Genomic DNA, 16,464 nt, shown 5'->3' on the forward strand with positions numbered 1-16,464 from the left:
CCCTGCCAGTGTCAGCAGTTGGACTTTGGGAGGAACAAAGACGTTGCCTGCTCTGTAAGCCAGGGCACTGACCTGGCTCTGAGCTTTGCGGTGCAAGGGACTCGGGAGATGACGTAATCCCTGTGCCCCCCAGACACCGTAACCCCACTTCCAGCTGCCCCGTGGCCAAGTTCATGCCACAGAGGGAGCATCTGCACTTTCCAGGGCCTGCTCAAACCTGCCTTTGGCACTGAGCTATGCTCTAAGTTTGCTCCTCAATAGAGGGGTGGCAGCTGTGGGCTTAGGATTTCCTTATGCCCCCAAACGACTCTGCACAGAAAAGAAGAAAATCTTGTTCTGTGCATTTGTCAAAGTGCAGAACAACTGTGTGTTTACGCAGTGTGTGTCTAGCTAGCTGATTCTATTTGCACCTTCTCCACTTTTGTGCAGACACCTGCAGCACCAAGAGGCTCTCAGGCCGAGAGGTTTCCAGTATTTCTAAAGGTCGATTGTATACTGCATTCTTCACAGTCTTGCCAGTGAACAGCATCATGCAGAATGTACTCAAAAAGGTATGTATTTAAACAGCAAGCATTCCAGTAAGGTTTGGGAAATCATATTTCCAACGCTGAAATAATCTAAAAATTGCACGAGATTCCATCTCCATCTCATCATCCTTATATTAACTGAACAAAAAACCCTAATTCCAGCTCCGTACAATAAGCTTGTGTTTGTCAATACATCTGTCAACATATTCGCAATTAATTACTAAATCTATAGGGCACATGTACGATTCAGCTTTCAGAATACCTGTACAGAAGGAAAATCCTAGCCCAAGCCTACTTAAACCTTAAGGCAGTGGTGGGAGGGTAAGTAGAAGGTAGGAGGAGCTGTAGAGGTCCTGGTAGAGATTTATTTTTATGTGGAGTGGAGCTTTGCTTCCTGTTTCTGTTAAACAGAGGGCACAGAATTCAATTCAGAATCTTCTGCTTGCTTTCATCAGCCTCCACATTTCAAAGTTGCTTTATATAAGCATACAAATGAAATGCGAAAGAGAACAAAAAACTCAAAATAAACCCTCTGGGACTATTTGTGTAGAAAAAATCCTGCCTTTGCTGTTCACAGCAAAAGAAATAACACAAATGTCAGAGTGCTGCTGTGTAACATCCAGCTGGTTACCTTTGGGACAACCAAATGGTGCGCGCAGTTGAAAAGAGATTCTTTTCCAGGCAGGTTTCCACAGCTCTTTTTAAAGCCTGTCTGAGTTACAATACAAACACCTCAGACTCTGTCACAGATGAAGTTGAGGAGACAGAATTGTGCCTGGCAGTTGAGTTCTTTTCCTACTAGGTAAAAGACATGGGGATGGGATTTTTTTTTTTTTTCTTTTTTGCTATAATGCAAATCTATAAATGAAAGGGAAATCTTGGTGCTCATGTCATGGGCATAGTTTGTTACAGCTTCCACATGCCTACAGATAACTGACGATGCAGCAAACTGACTCGTGATCCCAAGTTATCCCATGTTAGAAAGGTCAAAAGAGCCCAGAGTTGGCACACTAATCCACACTGCTGGTTAAACAACAGCAAAACCAAATAATGAAGACATGAACTGAAGAATTTTGTATTTTTGGCCTGTTCTACGATTAACCCATGGAGACGTTTCTGTAAACATCCAGGGGAGTCATGAACTAAACCAGTGAAAACAGGCTCTTGCTCCTCCACCACCTTACAATAAGTCACTGTGTTTCTAAACTTGTTTGCATTACAGTCTGATCTGGGCTCATTCCAACGAATAGAAGAAAAACAAGGCAGACTGCGTAAGTTCTGTACTTTCTTTTTTTGCTGGCTGAACAATCAACAACACTTAAACCACCGCAACATCTTACCTGATATAGGTCGTTTCTCATGTTAATGATGTCATTATAATTCAAATCAGGTATCACTTCCAAGAGGTTTTTCACCAGCTCAGTATGAAGGTGGATAATTGCTAAATGAAGGACACTGAAACAAACAAAAAACCCAGATTGATAAATTCATACTATTTTCAAATGTATTAAAAATTTGTTAAGGTTTTGCTGTAGATCTGATTGAATTCTAACTGATATAAACGCTTGACTATTAGAGGTCATGATTTCAGCACTACGTATCAGCACCCAACATTAAAAAAAGCTAGTCAGAAAGTAACAGTGTTTGAAGGCTCAATCACAACAGCAGACTCCGGATGGCTTTTGCTGGCCCTAAGCATAACTTAACTACTAGTCTAATAAAGACAAACTTTGTAGCATAAAGTAATTGTTTCAGAACTTGTCTGGAATCCCCAGATTCTTTGCTGGTTTGTTTTTTTTTTTTTTTTTGATGTTTTGAATTATGCAGCACATGAACATCTCTTACTGTCAAAACCTTCCTTCAGAATTTCCACAGGCCTCTCTGCCACCAAAAAATTTTCCCTTGGGGGTTTCCTCTCATATGTGGGTTTTTCTTTTCTTCGTTTTCAAAAAGAAAAATGACTAAGGACTCCAGCCCAATGACTAACAGCCACAGGATTTGCAGCAGTGGCCAGAGACATCATGCCAAAAGGAAAAACCTGCTGTGGGACATGACTGACTCTACATAGCAAGACAGTTCACTGCTTCTACCAGGTTAATGCAATGGCCTTTCCTGTGCTCTTCTCCAGAGCCAGGTCCTTCACCACCAGCCAGAGCAGCTGTACTTGCAAAACACCATCAGGAATAAAGCAGGTTGTGAATCCCATCACCCCTCTCCAACAGAGCTGGAGTTGTCTTGTTCCCTTAAGACTTCATTTCAGAGTCACGCCCTTTGTTTTGAAACATACCTTCCCAAGTTCTCTCTTAGCAGATGCTGGCTAACTTCTAGACTCACCTTTTTAGCATATGGCTGCTGACACACAATATCAACATAGGACATGTGGTGTGGTTGTTATGCTGCTCCAGAAATACTCGAATATACTCAGAAAAATAAAAAGAAGTTCTTTGCCATTGGGGGTGTAGAGTCATCTTGAAACTGAGACTGAGAGCACTCAAAACCAGAAGATATTTTAAAAAGGAAAAAAAAACCAACAAAAACAAACTCACCCTCAAAGAGCCTGTTTTATTGGTTCTGGACACTGCCATAGGCAGTACTGTGGCACTTTCCCTCCTTCAACTCTCCTCTGCTGTTCAAACAGTCCCACCACTACCATAAAACACCTGTTCCTCTGCTCTCTGGTGATGCTTCTTATTATGCTCTATCACGCTGACATTTTATTTCCAAATCTCACTTCAGAAACAAATTTGCTCTTCTGCTGCCTTTAGTTCTCTTTCCTGGAGCATGTATTTTAATTTTACCCTGCCACTTCATGCGATGCTGGAAAGACATGCTGACTAGACCATGAAAGGGCAGTCAATTCCATTTCTTAAACAGCCCTACATAAAAAAAAAAAAAGCATTTCAGCACTGTTGTGGAGGCAGAGTGCTGTAATACCCGTCACTCTTCTGGAGTGCGGTGGTACTGGGATATACACAGTAACAGCTGCTGTTACTGAGTGCCCACTGTCAATATACATTAATCGCAGATTAGCGTATTTTGTCTGGAAACCATAAAACACAACATAGGTTCCAGGAGAAAGGCAACATGAGCTTGAGCCTCACATACTTGTAGGCACTTCTTGATTCAGGAAGAAAACAACTATTTACCATCATTCTGAAAAGTATTTTGACTTTGTTGAAATGCCCTGCAAGTCCAAATCTGAGCGGCATCTTATTGATATTTAAATGCAGGTCCTACTCGCTCAAGACTCCTCAACCCCCCATGTTTTTTTTCCAAAACACAGAAGTTGTATTGTCCGAAGTGCTAGCAGATTTTATTGCTAGCTCCTGCCTCGTTCATACTCCAGCTTTCCTCAAAGCAGACATTAGGTTGCTGATTGGAAACCAAAGCCAGTAAAGTAGCTATCTCCAATTTTGCAGTCTTTAGTATACACTGTTTATCAGTAATCTGAAACCTGTTTTGGTTGAAAGTGGAGTGAAAGTAGTAGCCTCTCAGAGAATAATCAAGCAGTGGGATAGCACGTCTCAGTCACTTGTAATTTTCCATCTAGATAGACACCTTAAGGCTTCTATGGCTTCTACTGTACAAAACACTGTAAGGAAACATAAGTGATTTGCACTGGGCCTGTCCAAGGCCTGCCAGCTAAAAAGTGAGGATGCGATAATGTCACTTGCTTATTCAAGAGATTATCTTTCCATGTGTTCAGAAGCACTTCTGCTGAATTTGCTTTTAAATATCTACTAATCATTAGTTCCTCACTGTATTTCACTCTGAGTCCCACAGAATCTGCATAGCTGTAGAGGAACAAAATGGATTACTACTCCAGCTCACATTACTGAAGGACCGATAAGCAAATATTAGCAGCCAAGTCTGCCACAAACATTTGTGCCATCTCTTGGAAGACAACAGTACAGTACGGATGAAAGCAAGAGCAAAATACTGTCCTCTGGGAAGAAATTGGTGTCAGTGGGTGAAAAGCAGCATGGACCCTCCAGCTATTATTTCTATGTCTCCCGGTGCATCTGCAACTTAAAGCTTCCTATGAAGACTTAAGGACTTGCATGGAATAAAACGGGGCGTTCTCCTCCAGCACAATCCTGAGGATCCCCATCAACTATGTATCATGATGAAATCATAGAATCTTGACTGAGCGTGAAGTGCTAAGTAAAAAAAGGCAAACAAACTCACAACAAGCTCAACGTAGCTTCAATGACCAGATTACTTTTTGACAGGTACTGGGATCAACGAACTTTGTGGTGTGAGTGACTTCTCTACAAATGTAACAAAAATAGAATCATAGAATGGTTTAGGTTGGAAAAGACCTTGAAGATCATCAAGTTCCAACCCCTCTGCCATAGACAGGGACACCTCCCACTAGACCACGTTGCCCAAGGCCACGTCCAGCCTGGCCTTGAACACCTCCAGGGTGGGACCTCAACAACCTCTCTGGGCAACCTGTTCCAGTGCCTTACCACCCTCAAAGTGAAAAACCTCTTCCTAATGTTTAATCTGAACCTGCCCTCTTCCAGTTTAAAGCCGTTCCCCCTCATCCTATCACTACAAGCCCTAGTAAAAAAATCCTTCCCCAGCTCTCCTGTAGGCCCCCTTTAGGTACTGGAAGGCTGCAATGAGATCTCCTTGGAATCTTCTCTTCTCCAGGCTGAACAACCCCAACTCTCTCAGCCTCTCCTCATAGGAGAGGTGCTCCAGCCCTCGGATCATCCTTGTGGCTCTCCTCTGGACACACTCCAGCAGGTCCATGTCCTTCTTATGTTGGGGACTCCAGAGCTGGATGCAGTACTCCAGGTGGGGTCTCACGAGAGTGGAGTAGAGGGGCAGAATCACCTCCTTTGACCTGCTGGCCACACGTCTGATGCAGCCCAGGAAACGGTTGGCCTTCTGGGCTGCGACCGCACACTGCCGGCTCATGTTGAGCTTCTCGTCAATCAGCACCCCCAGGTCCTTCTCCTCAGGGCTGCTCTCCAGCCATTCCCTGCTGAGCCTGTATTTGTGCTTGGGATTGCTCCGACCCAGATGTAGGACCTTGCACTTGGCCTTGTTGAACTGCATGAGGTTGGCTTGGGCCCACCTCTGCAGCCTGTCCAGGTCCCTCTGGATGGCATCCCTCCCCTCCAGCGTGTTTACCTCACCAACCAGCTTGGTATCATCAGCAAACTTGCTGAGGGTGCACTTGACCCCACTGTCCACGTTGCCCACAAAGATGTTGAACAGTACAGGTCCCAGGACCGGCCCCTGAGGAACACCACTCATCACTGGTCACCTCTCCCAAACAGCAGAAAGGAGAATGATATTTATTTGATTAGAGCAGTGCTGAAATTAATGATTGGCACCTGCAGGGAACAGAACAAATTGACTGCACTGTTCTGCCACCAAAAGCATAACAAGAGGCCAACTTACTTGTCTCCATTATCATCCTGGGCAACAGTGAGATTGCGCTGAACAGCCAACAGCATCTTCACATCTCCAGTTACAGCATAATCAAAGAGAGCATTGCAGTGACGCTTGGCAAGCTGCATGGCCTTCTCCAGGAACAGACCCTCTGCAACACAAAGTTTTATTTTCATCAGTTTTATTGCCTTCCTTGCAACACCACCTTCTTTTGACAGGCATTTGTCAGGGGAATGAGTCCCTTGGAAGAAAAACTAGCTGCATGCTGAGCATTCATGCAGCAGGAATCCTGAGAACAGACAAACTCTGGAAGCTACCTTCAGTCTGCGTGGCACCAAATTAATTGCACTGATGTGCACTTGTGTGCAATGAGACAAAAGGACCGGGAACTTAGATTTGCTTAGATACAAGCAACATCTAAGGCTGCTTGTCCACAGAGCACTTTAAAAATAACCTCCCATGCAGTTCTGAGTAGTTTAGACTTGAGGAAACTGAGGCACAAGAAGCCTCAGTGATCTGTCAAACATGGCACAGAAACTCACAGAAAGGCTATGGAATAAATGCAGGGCTTTGTGCCTCCTCTCCAACTCAAACCATGCAGTCTCTCCTGCTTTACAGCAGCAGCACAAAGAGTCTGTTCACCTGTTTAAAACATTCCAATGTTTACAATGCTCAGCATTTGTAGTATCCTGATTTTAGATTCATAAAAAGTACAACCACTGAGATTTCAAAAAGCAGAATTGGTCATGGTGAGGAGGCAAAAGGGAGAAAGGGGAGGAAAGAAACTCATTTGTGGAAGAAAGTAACTCTAGCTGCTCTGTCAATACCTTTGTGGTTCTGTATCGGCAAGAAACCAGTGAAAATGAAAGAGATGAACTTTCAAACCACAGTCGTCATTCTGGGAAGCGGTATCATCTGAAACCAGCCTCTATTTTGAACAGTTTCATGTTTCCATAAAACCTTGTAAGGTTAGAAATTACTAACAGCAAACAAGTATAACAGACTTTGTCATTTAAAGCAGACATAGGGAAAGAATACCCAGGATTTCCAGCTACACAAAACCAGGCATTTAGACTGGGTTAGAAGCGTATCCCTGATGAACATGAATACATCATTTGTGTAAGCCAAAGACTTAGTCAGCTATCCACGAAGCTTATTGTTCTAGCCAATACATCACTGCGGTTCCTACACTATATGCCCAGGCTGGTACATATATATTTGCCACTTACCTCTTAACACTAAATAATAGCATTAAATGGATGTTATGTTCAGGATATATATCCAGGGTAAAGTGTGCTAAGCAATTCGGTCTTTTCTCATTGCAGACATTTCCAAAGTCCAAAAAACTGGATGCTGAACCTCCCTGGTTTCTCATAGCAAGCACACACCAAATACTACAAGATTGCATCTTTTAGTCTAGTACCCAAATGTTCCAACTTGTAATAGCCATTTCATAGAACCTGTTCTTCTGCATCTATTCTTAATATAACCTGAAGCTTGAAATTGCCTCTCTTCATGCCATTATAATAGATAAACGAAACATTTAACTTCCTGCCTACAATGTTCATTACTCAGAAACCAGGTCAACAATTCAGGCCGCTCCTTGGCAGCTGCTAAATGGACATTACTATTTCTTCACATATCAGCAAAAGTCTTTGCTCTCTAAATCAGTCACAAGATTTATCACAAGCAGAACTGCAAACGGCAAGTTCTTCAGCTTTTCTCAGGAGCACCATCTGTTTCTCAGATCACGAGAAGCTACACCTTGCAGGTTTTTACAACTACAATCCAACTACTATGCGGCTTTGGTTTCCCAAGCCACAGTTTCTAGTGCTGTTAATAGCAAGTATGTGCTGACACACACAGGATAATGTGCTCTCTCCCTGACCAAGGAGGGAACAACAAAAGTGGTCTAGATCACATTGCACTTGGTAAAAGATAAGAACAAAAATTCCTTCCTGCTCAGTTCCTACCACTACCATGTCTCTCTAGTCCAACTGTTGGTTTTTGTAGTTGTAGGAGAAGCATGATTACTCAACTAGTTTAAAAAAGTGATCAACTCTTTTCAAAAACAATCCAGGAAAAGGAATTCTTACTGTCTGGAAAAGGGTGATTTGTAGTCTTCGTATATTTTACGACTCCACTGCTAAACCATTTCTAATCACTACTCTTGTCTTCCTCCCCTTTTGTTCACCAGTTTGATGGATAAGACTTTGCTACCCAACAGTGTTATTTTACTGTGTATTTGTCACACGGGAACACATACATTTACATTTTAAATTCAAACCTTTAATTCTACTTCGTATGCAATTTAACAGTAGAATTGCAGGGAAGAACCACTGCAACAATCACACCAACATCAATTTACTCATCCATTAAAGCCTGTCAAATATCAAAAGCCACGTCAACTGCTGGCCTGTATACCATGTACCTTCACTGCTTTCAGTCTTCCTCATACAGGTTGATTATAAAGCAGCGTTAAATGTGCCCAGCAGGCTAAGCTACCTCTTCTCGTTGCATGACAAGCAGAAGCTCAGTTGCCCTGTGGCAGTACAGATGTGGAAGATTATCTACAGAACCATGTATGGGGTGGGACCTTAGATTTGGGGGAACAGAATCCCCTCCTGTTTCCTCCAGGAGGCGTTATCATATTTTGAAAATTGCAAGCAGACATTTATGGAGTTTCCAGGCCTTTAACAGTAGCTTTGCTCATACTGTAGTTTGATGTACCCTAAACACATTTATTTGCTCACTTACCCTGCCACCTGCAATCTGCTTCATTTACTTCGGTTTTACAGGAAGAAGCAGCATCTTCCTTTTCCTTGTTCCTACCAGAGGCTCTGCACTCATTCCTCTCCATAGTTACCACTCTCATATCATGTTTCGTGTCCCATTTGTCACTTTGTTTATCAGAGGTCTTCCCATCTTGTTCAGCTGTGCTATTTGATAGTCCTTCAAACAAAAATTATCATTAGTGTCCAATACTGTTGCTTTTTCATGCAAGTGATAAAGATCAACTAGCCAAAACCAAACCCTAAAGAACTCGATACAAAAATGTACTTTGACATAGGTGTTATCATTAAACAGTCATGAATCATAATACTCCACATGCCAACACATATGGACAGTCATAGCAACATAACTTGCTCTAAAGCGATGTTATGGTTTTGACAGCTTCTGCTTTCAAGTTTTATATATAAAAATAGATATACCTCTCTTTTTATGGTAGAAGAATGCAAGTCTGAAGTATCCCAGGAAATCTAGCAGAATTATTTAGATTTACTTTTGTTTTTCTGACAGCAAATTTATCCCTGAGACTCTGGAAATAACTACAGAGTATTCAACATGTAGATTTGAAATTACTTCCCTATTTTAGGAAGCCAAGAACGCTCTCATTATTAACTCAACCTTTTCCACTGACTTTTATGTTATTTCTCTGGGCTACTGTGTAGTACCAGACTGCGGCAATAAAGGAAGATACCTTTTCTCTGTTCTAGTCCTTGGGTCACCTGTAACCAGCATGTTCAAGCAAGCAGAAGGGCTGTTGCTAGAAACATACACCGAACATCAAAGCATATGGAGGGGTTTTGGTGACTGCTTCTCAGGGATTAGCAGTAAAAAGGAACATGCACGCAGCTTTTAAGATAGACTTGGAGAGAATAAAAGAGAAGTAGGGTAGTATAAAGTACACAAAGCCCTCTGTTGCCAGAGGCTCTAGACAAGAGACTGATTCTAGGGAAAAAAAATAGCCCTCCTCAGCACACTTAGCTAGACCTGCATGACACTTCAGTTGATACTGTGGAAGAAAACAAAGATGATCAAACTCAATTCAACTGTTACAAGAACAACATTTTTACTGTTACCATGTTTCATTCCAGCATTGGACTTTGTTGTGCCAGGGTGGAAATGCATCCCTCCAAAAGCAGAATATCCATATGAAGGGTAACTGAACCCTAAAGAAAGGCAAAAGATTTAAGAATTAATAGAATTACATCCTAGAGCAATGAAAACACCATCTGGAAGAATGCTGAACCTAAAGAACTGAAATTTTGTTTTCTACATACCTTCTGCTTTATTCCATCTGATTAAAAATAAATATTCCAGAATGAAGGCAAACTCCCTCCCACCCCTTCAAAAATCCAAAGAAATTCTAGATGGTTGGCTAGTGACACTCTCTATCCCAACATCTGTAAGACCACACAAATGTAGTATCACTAGTATGCTTCATCCAAAACTCAACTGAGACTTCACAAGCTACCTCTATGCTTTCGAATCTTCATGATAACACCAGAATACAAATCTGTTGTAATGTTATAGATGTGCTGCTAGCAATGCATGTAATCGTTTGAAAACTGCTGCTCTTTCCCCTGCTCTAAAAAAAGGGTTGCAAAGGTATTGTGGATCAGACAACATCTGCTGATCTACAGGTTTTTAATGCTCTGCTGCAAGAATCAAAGCAGTGCTCTTATGATCTTACATTTCAGGTATGCTCTGGCTTCAACAGATAGAGCACAGTAGAAAATTTACTAAACAGTATCTCAAAAATTCTTTAATAGTTCCTTGCATGAACAGGGTTAATTTGCCCAATTCCACTCCTGGTCCCAGAAATAGTTAAGAACCTGTGTAATTCCAAGCACCCAAGATGGTACTTATCTGAGTCGTCTCATGAATTTCAGTGTCTTCGAGACCCTAGGAAGCAAGAAAGCTAAGGTATGATGAATTCCTGACTGACTCCCTCAACTAGAAAGGCATTCTCTGTGACTTAAAGCTTCAAGGAAGAGACAAAAAAAAGTCACCACGAGCCTTATATCCAAGCAGGAAGGCAAAGGAGCTGATGAAATATTTAGCAAATGAGGAGATGCTTGATTGAAATGAGTAACGCTGGTACAAGGACAGAAGAGTCAGGTCTTATCTACCTAGAAGACGATGAAATCCTCATCACATTTTAAAAATCAGAACAAACATCTGTCCTGCTCTCAAATTAGAACCCCTTCCCCTCTCACCCAAAACTGCTGCCTTACCAGAGCCAGCACCGCCACCTCCCCCTCCATACATGCCACCGCCTCCTGCGCCACTGCCTCCACCATAGCCATCAGAGAAGTTTGGCATGAGCTTCTGTCGTTTCCTTTGCACTTCTTCTTTATCTGGGTTAGAAGGAATAGATGGATAAGGAGTCACTCCTACTGGTGGCCATGCACAGAACAGGATGTGCATACAGTAAACATGACTAAATTTTACTAGTTTATAAAGGAAAATGCAGAGTATTGTAGGAGTCAACTCTCTTCTAGCTCCAAATAATAGCACGACTTTGTATGTAATGGAGCAGTGAGAATTCCTGAGAGAAACAAGCGAGTGCCAAGTCCCCAGCTAGACCATCAGCATTGCTCTGATATGCATAGTCTCTTCAGTTACGTCAGGTGCCTTGCGCTCAGACTGGAAGGGAAATGTGCAGAGATGTCTTAGGGGGCTCAGAGTTTCTTTCAAAAGTGTCTCGTACTTAAAGCCCTGGAAATCAGTGGTCCCCAAATTCTTCTATGTCTAAGTCAAGTCATAAACCAGCACAAGTGTCCTGAACCACAAACTTGTTCAAGAAACTTTGCCTTTGGGCAATATAAGCACAGGCACTTCTACTAAGGAAATCTACTTCAGAAATGGACCATTATCAAAGGGTCAGCAAATCACAAGGCACTTTCATTTCCAACAGTGCAGAGTATTCTGCACATTGCAGTGCGCTTTAAACTTTTGTTTAAGGGTAGGGATGGCAAGAAATGGTGAAAACAACACTAGCTTGAAATTATTCACTTAAAATATCAGAAAAGCCACCAGAATAAAGATAGCTTATCTTCAGGCAAGACATAACACTGTCAAACCATGCTGAGCAGCAGTAGAAAAAATGCCTAAATATTTTATAGCGTAAGTACAAAATAAAACTTAGCCCCCCCAGGAAAGCAGTACACAAAGATTTAAAAGTAGTATCCCAGTGACTGAGGCAAGTGAAAATGTCATGACAAGAGCTACAAAAATAGGGATACAAACATTACAGGGGTTAAAATCCAGTAGAACTGTTGAGGAAAGAACAAAATATCCTTTGTTGATTAAACGATCTAGTAGTTTTCAACAGCCATATGACAAAAAAGTTTCATGCACAGGCACATCAGTTGGTGCATCAAATGAGAGAGGTGAATACATGAAACAGTACACTGAAAAGAAGTGCATTATTTCCAGGCATACATGATCTATAAGTATGTATGCATGCACGCACCAGGCATACTCACACAAATGAGGAGAGAAAACTCTAGAGAGCAATCTAGTCAGAGAAACAAACAAAAAATCCACATACATGTATCTAAATTTGTGTGAACACTTGCAACAACAGAAAAAAAAGTCCCTAAATGGTAATTTCATGGTTAGGTTGTGTAGGGGATCCGAAAATGCACATAACAATGTCGAATTAATTTTACTCCTTTAAGAGGCACACGAAAGAGGTTTGCTTCAAATCTGGCAACTTTGCTTATGAAACAGCAATTCTGACTTAGGCCTCAAGGCATTTCCATATCATTAACATTATTGATATTTAAAACCGTAATTGCTGCTGCCGTTCACATCAAATATTTCAAATATAGACTTTAAAGGGCTAGTTAAACTTCTTTTCACTAACAACTTAGGAAGCAGGTCTGATGCCAACTATTCTACTTTTGCTAAGAAATGTTTTTAACACAAGAGATTGAAATAGCACTTTCCCAGCTCTCACAAGAAGTGTCTTAAGTAGCACAGGCAACAGGAAAATTCAAAAGCATCAGTGAAATTGTCAGGCATGATAGTAAAAGGAGAGAGCTACAAAACACATTCTTTTTCCACCAGATACCAACCAGTCTTTGGTTTAACATTTCATCTAAAAGTACTGACAGTAAAACGTCCCCAGATATTATTTTGCAAAAACTCAGGGAAGAGAGTGCCATCTACTGTATGGACAGACATGCATGCATATAGGAAACCTGCAGGGAGAAAGCCTCAGTAGGAACAGTCATGGATTTACTGCCTACCAGTCCAACAAAAAACCTACAAACCCATTACAGAGCTATCACTTTTTATATTAGCTCTGCACAAAACAAGGAGGCAAATATCCTGTTTTCTAAAAATAAAAACTACAAAAAAAAAAAATAAATCCCTCGTCCAGCAAGTCCCATCTTATTAAAAACATTCCTAAGGACCCTACAGTTTCTGTTTCCGATATATAAAGAGGTTTAAAGAATTACCTTTTATTTCTGGATAGTAGAGAAAGGGCTTTGGTTCGCTTGTTTCTAGATCAGATTTCCGACGCAGTTGTACAAATACAGATGCTGGCTTTGTGATATTGACGTCTCGATACTTGGGTGTTTTGAACACAATAGCAAACTGTGAAGGAAGATAAGCACATCTACCATGGAGCATGGATTTTGACAACCTTGCTTTTACATTTGTGTCATTTTGTAGGAAGTTGGTTCACAGCTTGGGAGACAAAAATTCTTAGCAAATGGCGGATACAGTAATAAACTTCCATTTCGGTTTTCAGTTGCACTTTTGAGTTTGACTCCTAGAGCCTTTTGGGAAAGACAGAACTGCCATGCAAAGTAACACCACATCATGTATGTTAGTGCTGCATTGTTTGTCCTCTCATTGTTTAGCATCTATTTCTCAGTGTGTTCACAGGAGCTCTGAGAGCTTTTTATATCTCATATCTCAGTTTACACTGGTGCGTGTTAAAGCAATGTGTCTATTTCCAAATTTCCTCATGCTGTATTCCTTACCTGCCTAGTTACCTAATGTACGCCTTTAAACAATAGTTCAAGATTGTATTATTATTAGGAAGTAACCCACAAAAGAAGAGATTAGTATGGGATACAGATGCTTTCACCTAACATAGCAATTATAATAGAATCCCAGTTTACAGAGACAAGATCATTAACAAATGCTCTGTTACTTACCTGTCTATGTACATCTGTAGGAGAAAAGTCTCCAAAGCCTTCCCACATACCACCATTTTCATCCTCTTCATAGAAACGTATTTGAATATCATCTGCAAAAAGTGAAAGAAACACTCTTTGGGATGTTTGTGCATTTGTTTAACCTTTGGCTAAGTTTATTTCAGATAAAATCAACATGGTTACTTTATGGCTGGATGATAATATTACATAAGTGATACATGAATTATCTTTATCCATTTTACGAAAACATCATAAATAACCCATTTTTGACATCAATTTCAGAGCAGCCTAATTCTAATGACTTCACTGAAGTTGGTCTCCATCTACTGAGCAGTAAAAGGAGAACTAGATTCACTACCTCTTCTTATTCTAGGGCCATAAAACATTCCAGAGGAGCTTTATTTGGAACAAACATGTAGGGAGGGGAGAACTTGAAGTGTGAAAAGTAGAAACCACCCTCTCTCCTCTAACAGTTTCAGTTCAAAAAACTGTAGCAAAACCTGAAGTGCCACAGTTCAAGTTCCGCTTGCTGCTGGCAGAGTGCCATTTGGGAGCTGCAGCTCAGAGAGATGGCAAGGGAGTGGGCGAGCGGCATGTCAGCAGTGATCCCTCACCTCCCAAACACAGCACGGGCCAGAAACATGTGATTTGGCTTCTGCTCCTCTAAACAAATTTTCTTTCATTCCCTTTATATTTATTTATTTACTTATATTTTTTAGGAGAAGCTGGGCAATATCACACTAGCATATTCCTTCCCCAGCACTCCGAGTGAGAAAAGACTAGAAAAAGCCTATTCTCTCGTAGGGTGAGTGACGCAGGACTGGCTTTTGGAGCAGACAGCTTCCTCTGATCCACCACCTGCTAGTCTCAAGACTGTGAACCACCACTTCCAGTCCTGCTGTCCTGTGTGCTCAAGTTCCTTCAGGCAGGAGGTTTCTGAGAGTAATGAGGTCAGGGGAAACCCCAATCCGGCTAAGGGGAAACCCCACCTCAGGGCTTCCACTGAGTCAGACACTTATTTATTTATTTTGTGCACAAGAGTTACATTTCATCTCAGTCCTTGTGATAGCAGAGGGTGTATATGCTACTGACGTGTAACAGTTTTTACAAAGCCCCTAAAATCCCCCAAAGCCCTCTCTCTTTCCTAAGTGGTAGAAGAACATTTGTGGGAAAGAGCAGTGGAAAAGGACAGCCTGTATTAAAACATCAGTGTGATTTTAATAACATGTGCAGGGTCTGATTCCAACCAGGTGAGACCAGGGCACCCACTCCACCATGCAACCTACACCAGGGAGTCCCAGGTATTACCTATAGCTGAAAAATGAAAAGGATTTCCCTCAATCCTGTTTTTTTCTTTTTAGTTCAGCCCAAATACTACAACCAACCACATTAACCATTATTTTCGTATCCAAAACCAAAGCATCCAAATCCACACTGCCCAATCCTGACATATTCGTAGCCATGAACAGAAGTTACCAAAATGAGTCTGTGAGAAATACCCATTTACACAGAGTAATCTCTACCATTAGCATACACATAAAAACGAAGTTACTAGCAGCAGTACTGAACACATTCAGTTCTCATCGGTGGGTAATAGAGAATGCTCATATTTGCTCTTGATAATCAGGTACTTAATAAATCAGAAACTTTAGAATAATTCAGAAAAGGTGTTAGTTAATGGAATCAAACATCACCCAGGACCGACCACCCACAACACCCCCAGAACATGGGCAAGGGCAGAAATTTGAGAAGAACACAGATAATCACATGGTCTCTAATGGAGGCTGAATTTGCTTTGAAACAGACTATTTTGATTTATTCATTTTCTGGACTGCTGGTCCAACTTCTGGAAAGGCTGAGTGCTTACAAATCCTGCTGCTCTATCAGAGCGGGAGAATACTAAGGCAGCACAGCAGGCTTCACATGTACTCCAGACAAACACCCTGGTGTGCCTTACAATAGTCGGGACTCTTACCTTTCTGAACCTTGTCACAGAGAAGGTAAATTTCTTCCCCTCCTGTTACACACCCTGCTGTTCTGTCCATTCTTACGATTTTTAAGTTGGAGGCATTGGGAGCTTCTATTGAAAGGAAAGATTAAAAAAACGCTTATCTTCAAGACAGTTTTAGATTTAAAAAAAGAACAAACAAGCACAACACAGAAACGCAATAGAAAGACAAGCCTCCAATACAACCTACCTAAATTTGTCTGTTTTTTTTAAACACATGAGTAAATTAACAGTTTTTCATCTGAAAGCCATAATCTCGTACCCTCTAAACTTTGACTGAATGTGAACTATAAAATAAGGCCCTGGTTATTTCACCACAGTTACTGAGCTAGCAAAGTAGCACAGCAAACTGCATCCTGCACTCTACACCAGTACTAACTTTATGACAAGAGCGCATTATGAAAGAATATAACTTTTTCTCCCTGCTTTCTTGACAGCGTGACACTCTTGAAAGCTGTTCCCTGTATCTCACTATTTGCATGCAATACACGGTGCTTCGCTTTACACTGTGGCTCACTTGAAAGCATTATCAGTCCTTGCCCAACATACTGGACTG

General features: G+C 41.4%; 1 protein-coding gene and 1 long non-coding RNA gene across 2 annotated transcripts in view; one reads left to right on the forward strand and one right to left on the reverse strand.

Moving 5' to 3' along the window:
• The window catches only part of NFKB1 (nuclear factor kappa B subunit 1), a 60,344-nt gene that overhangs the window by 7,992 nt on the left and 35,888 nt on the right, over positions 1-16,464 (reverse strand). The window contains exons 9-16 of the mRNA XM_082483013.1: positions 15,876-15,980; positions 13,901-13,992; positions 13,193-13,331; positions 10,958-11,080; positions 9,800-9,889; positions 8,694-8,888; positions 5,946-6,087; positions 1,868-1,982 (exon numbers count right to left, since the gene is read on the reverse strand). Coding sequence (XP_082339139.1) covers positions 1,868-1,982; positions 5,946-6,087; positions 8,694-8,888; positions 9,800-9,889; positions 10,958-11,080; positions 13,193-13,331; positions 13,901-13,992; positions 15,876-15,980 — 1,001 coding nt within the window. The remainder of the gene's footprint in view (positions 1-1,867; positions 1,983-5,945; positions 6,088-8,693; positions 8,889-9,799; positions 9,890-10,957; positions 11,081-13,192; positions 13,332-13,900; positions 13,993-15,875; positions 15,981-16,464) is intronic.
• Positions 420-2,723, forward strand: LOC309671724. The gene is made up of 3 exons (XR_014269186.1): positions 420-551; positions 1,750-1,798; positions 2,481-2,723. It is a non-coding gene; the product is annotated as an uncharacterized lncRNA (long non-coding RNA).

This window comes from Vanellus vanellus, assembly GCF_965231255.1.
Source record: "Vanellus vanellus genome assembly, chromosome: 4".
Taxonomy (NCBI): Eukaryota; Metazoa; Chordata; class Aves; order Charadriiformes; family Charadriidae; genus Vanellus; species Vanellus vanellus.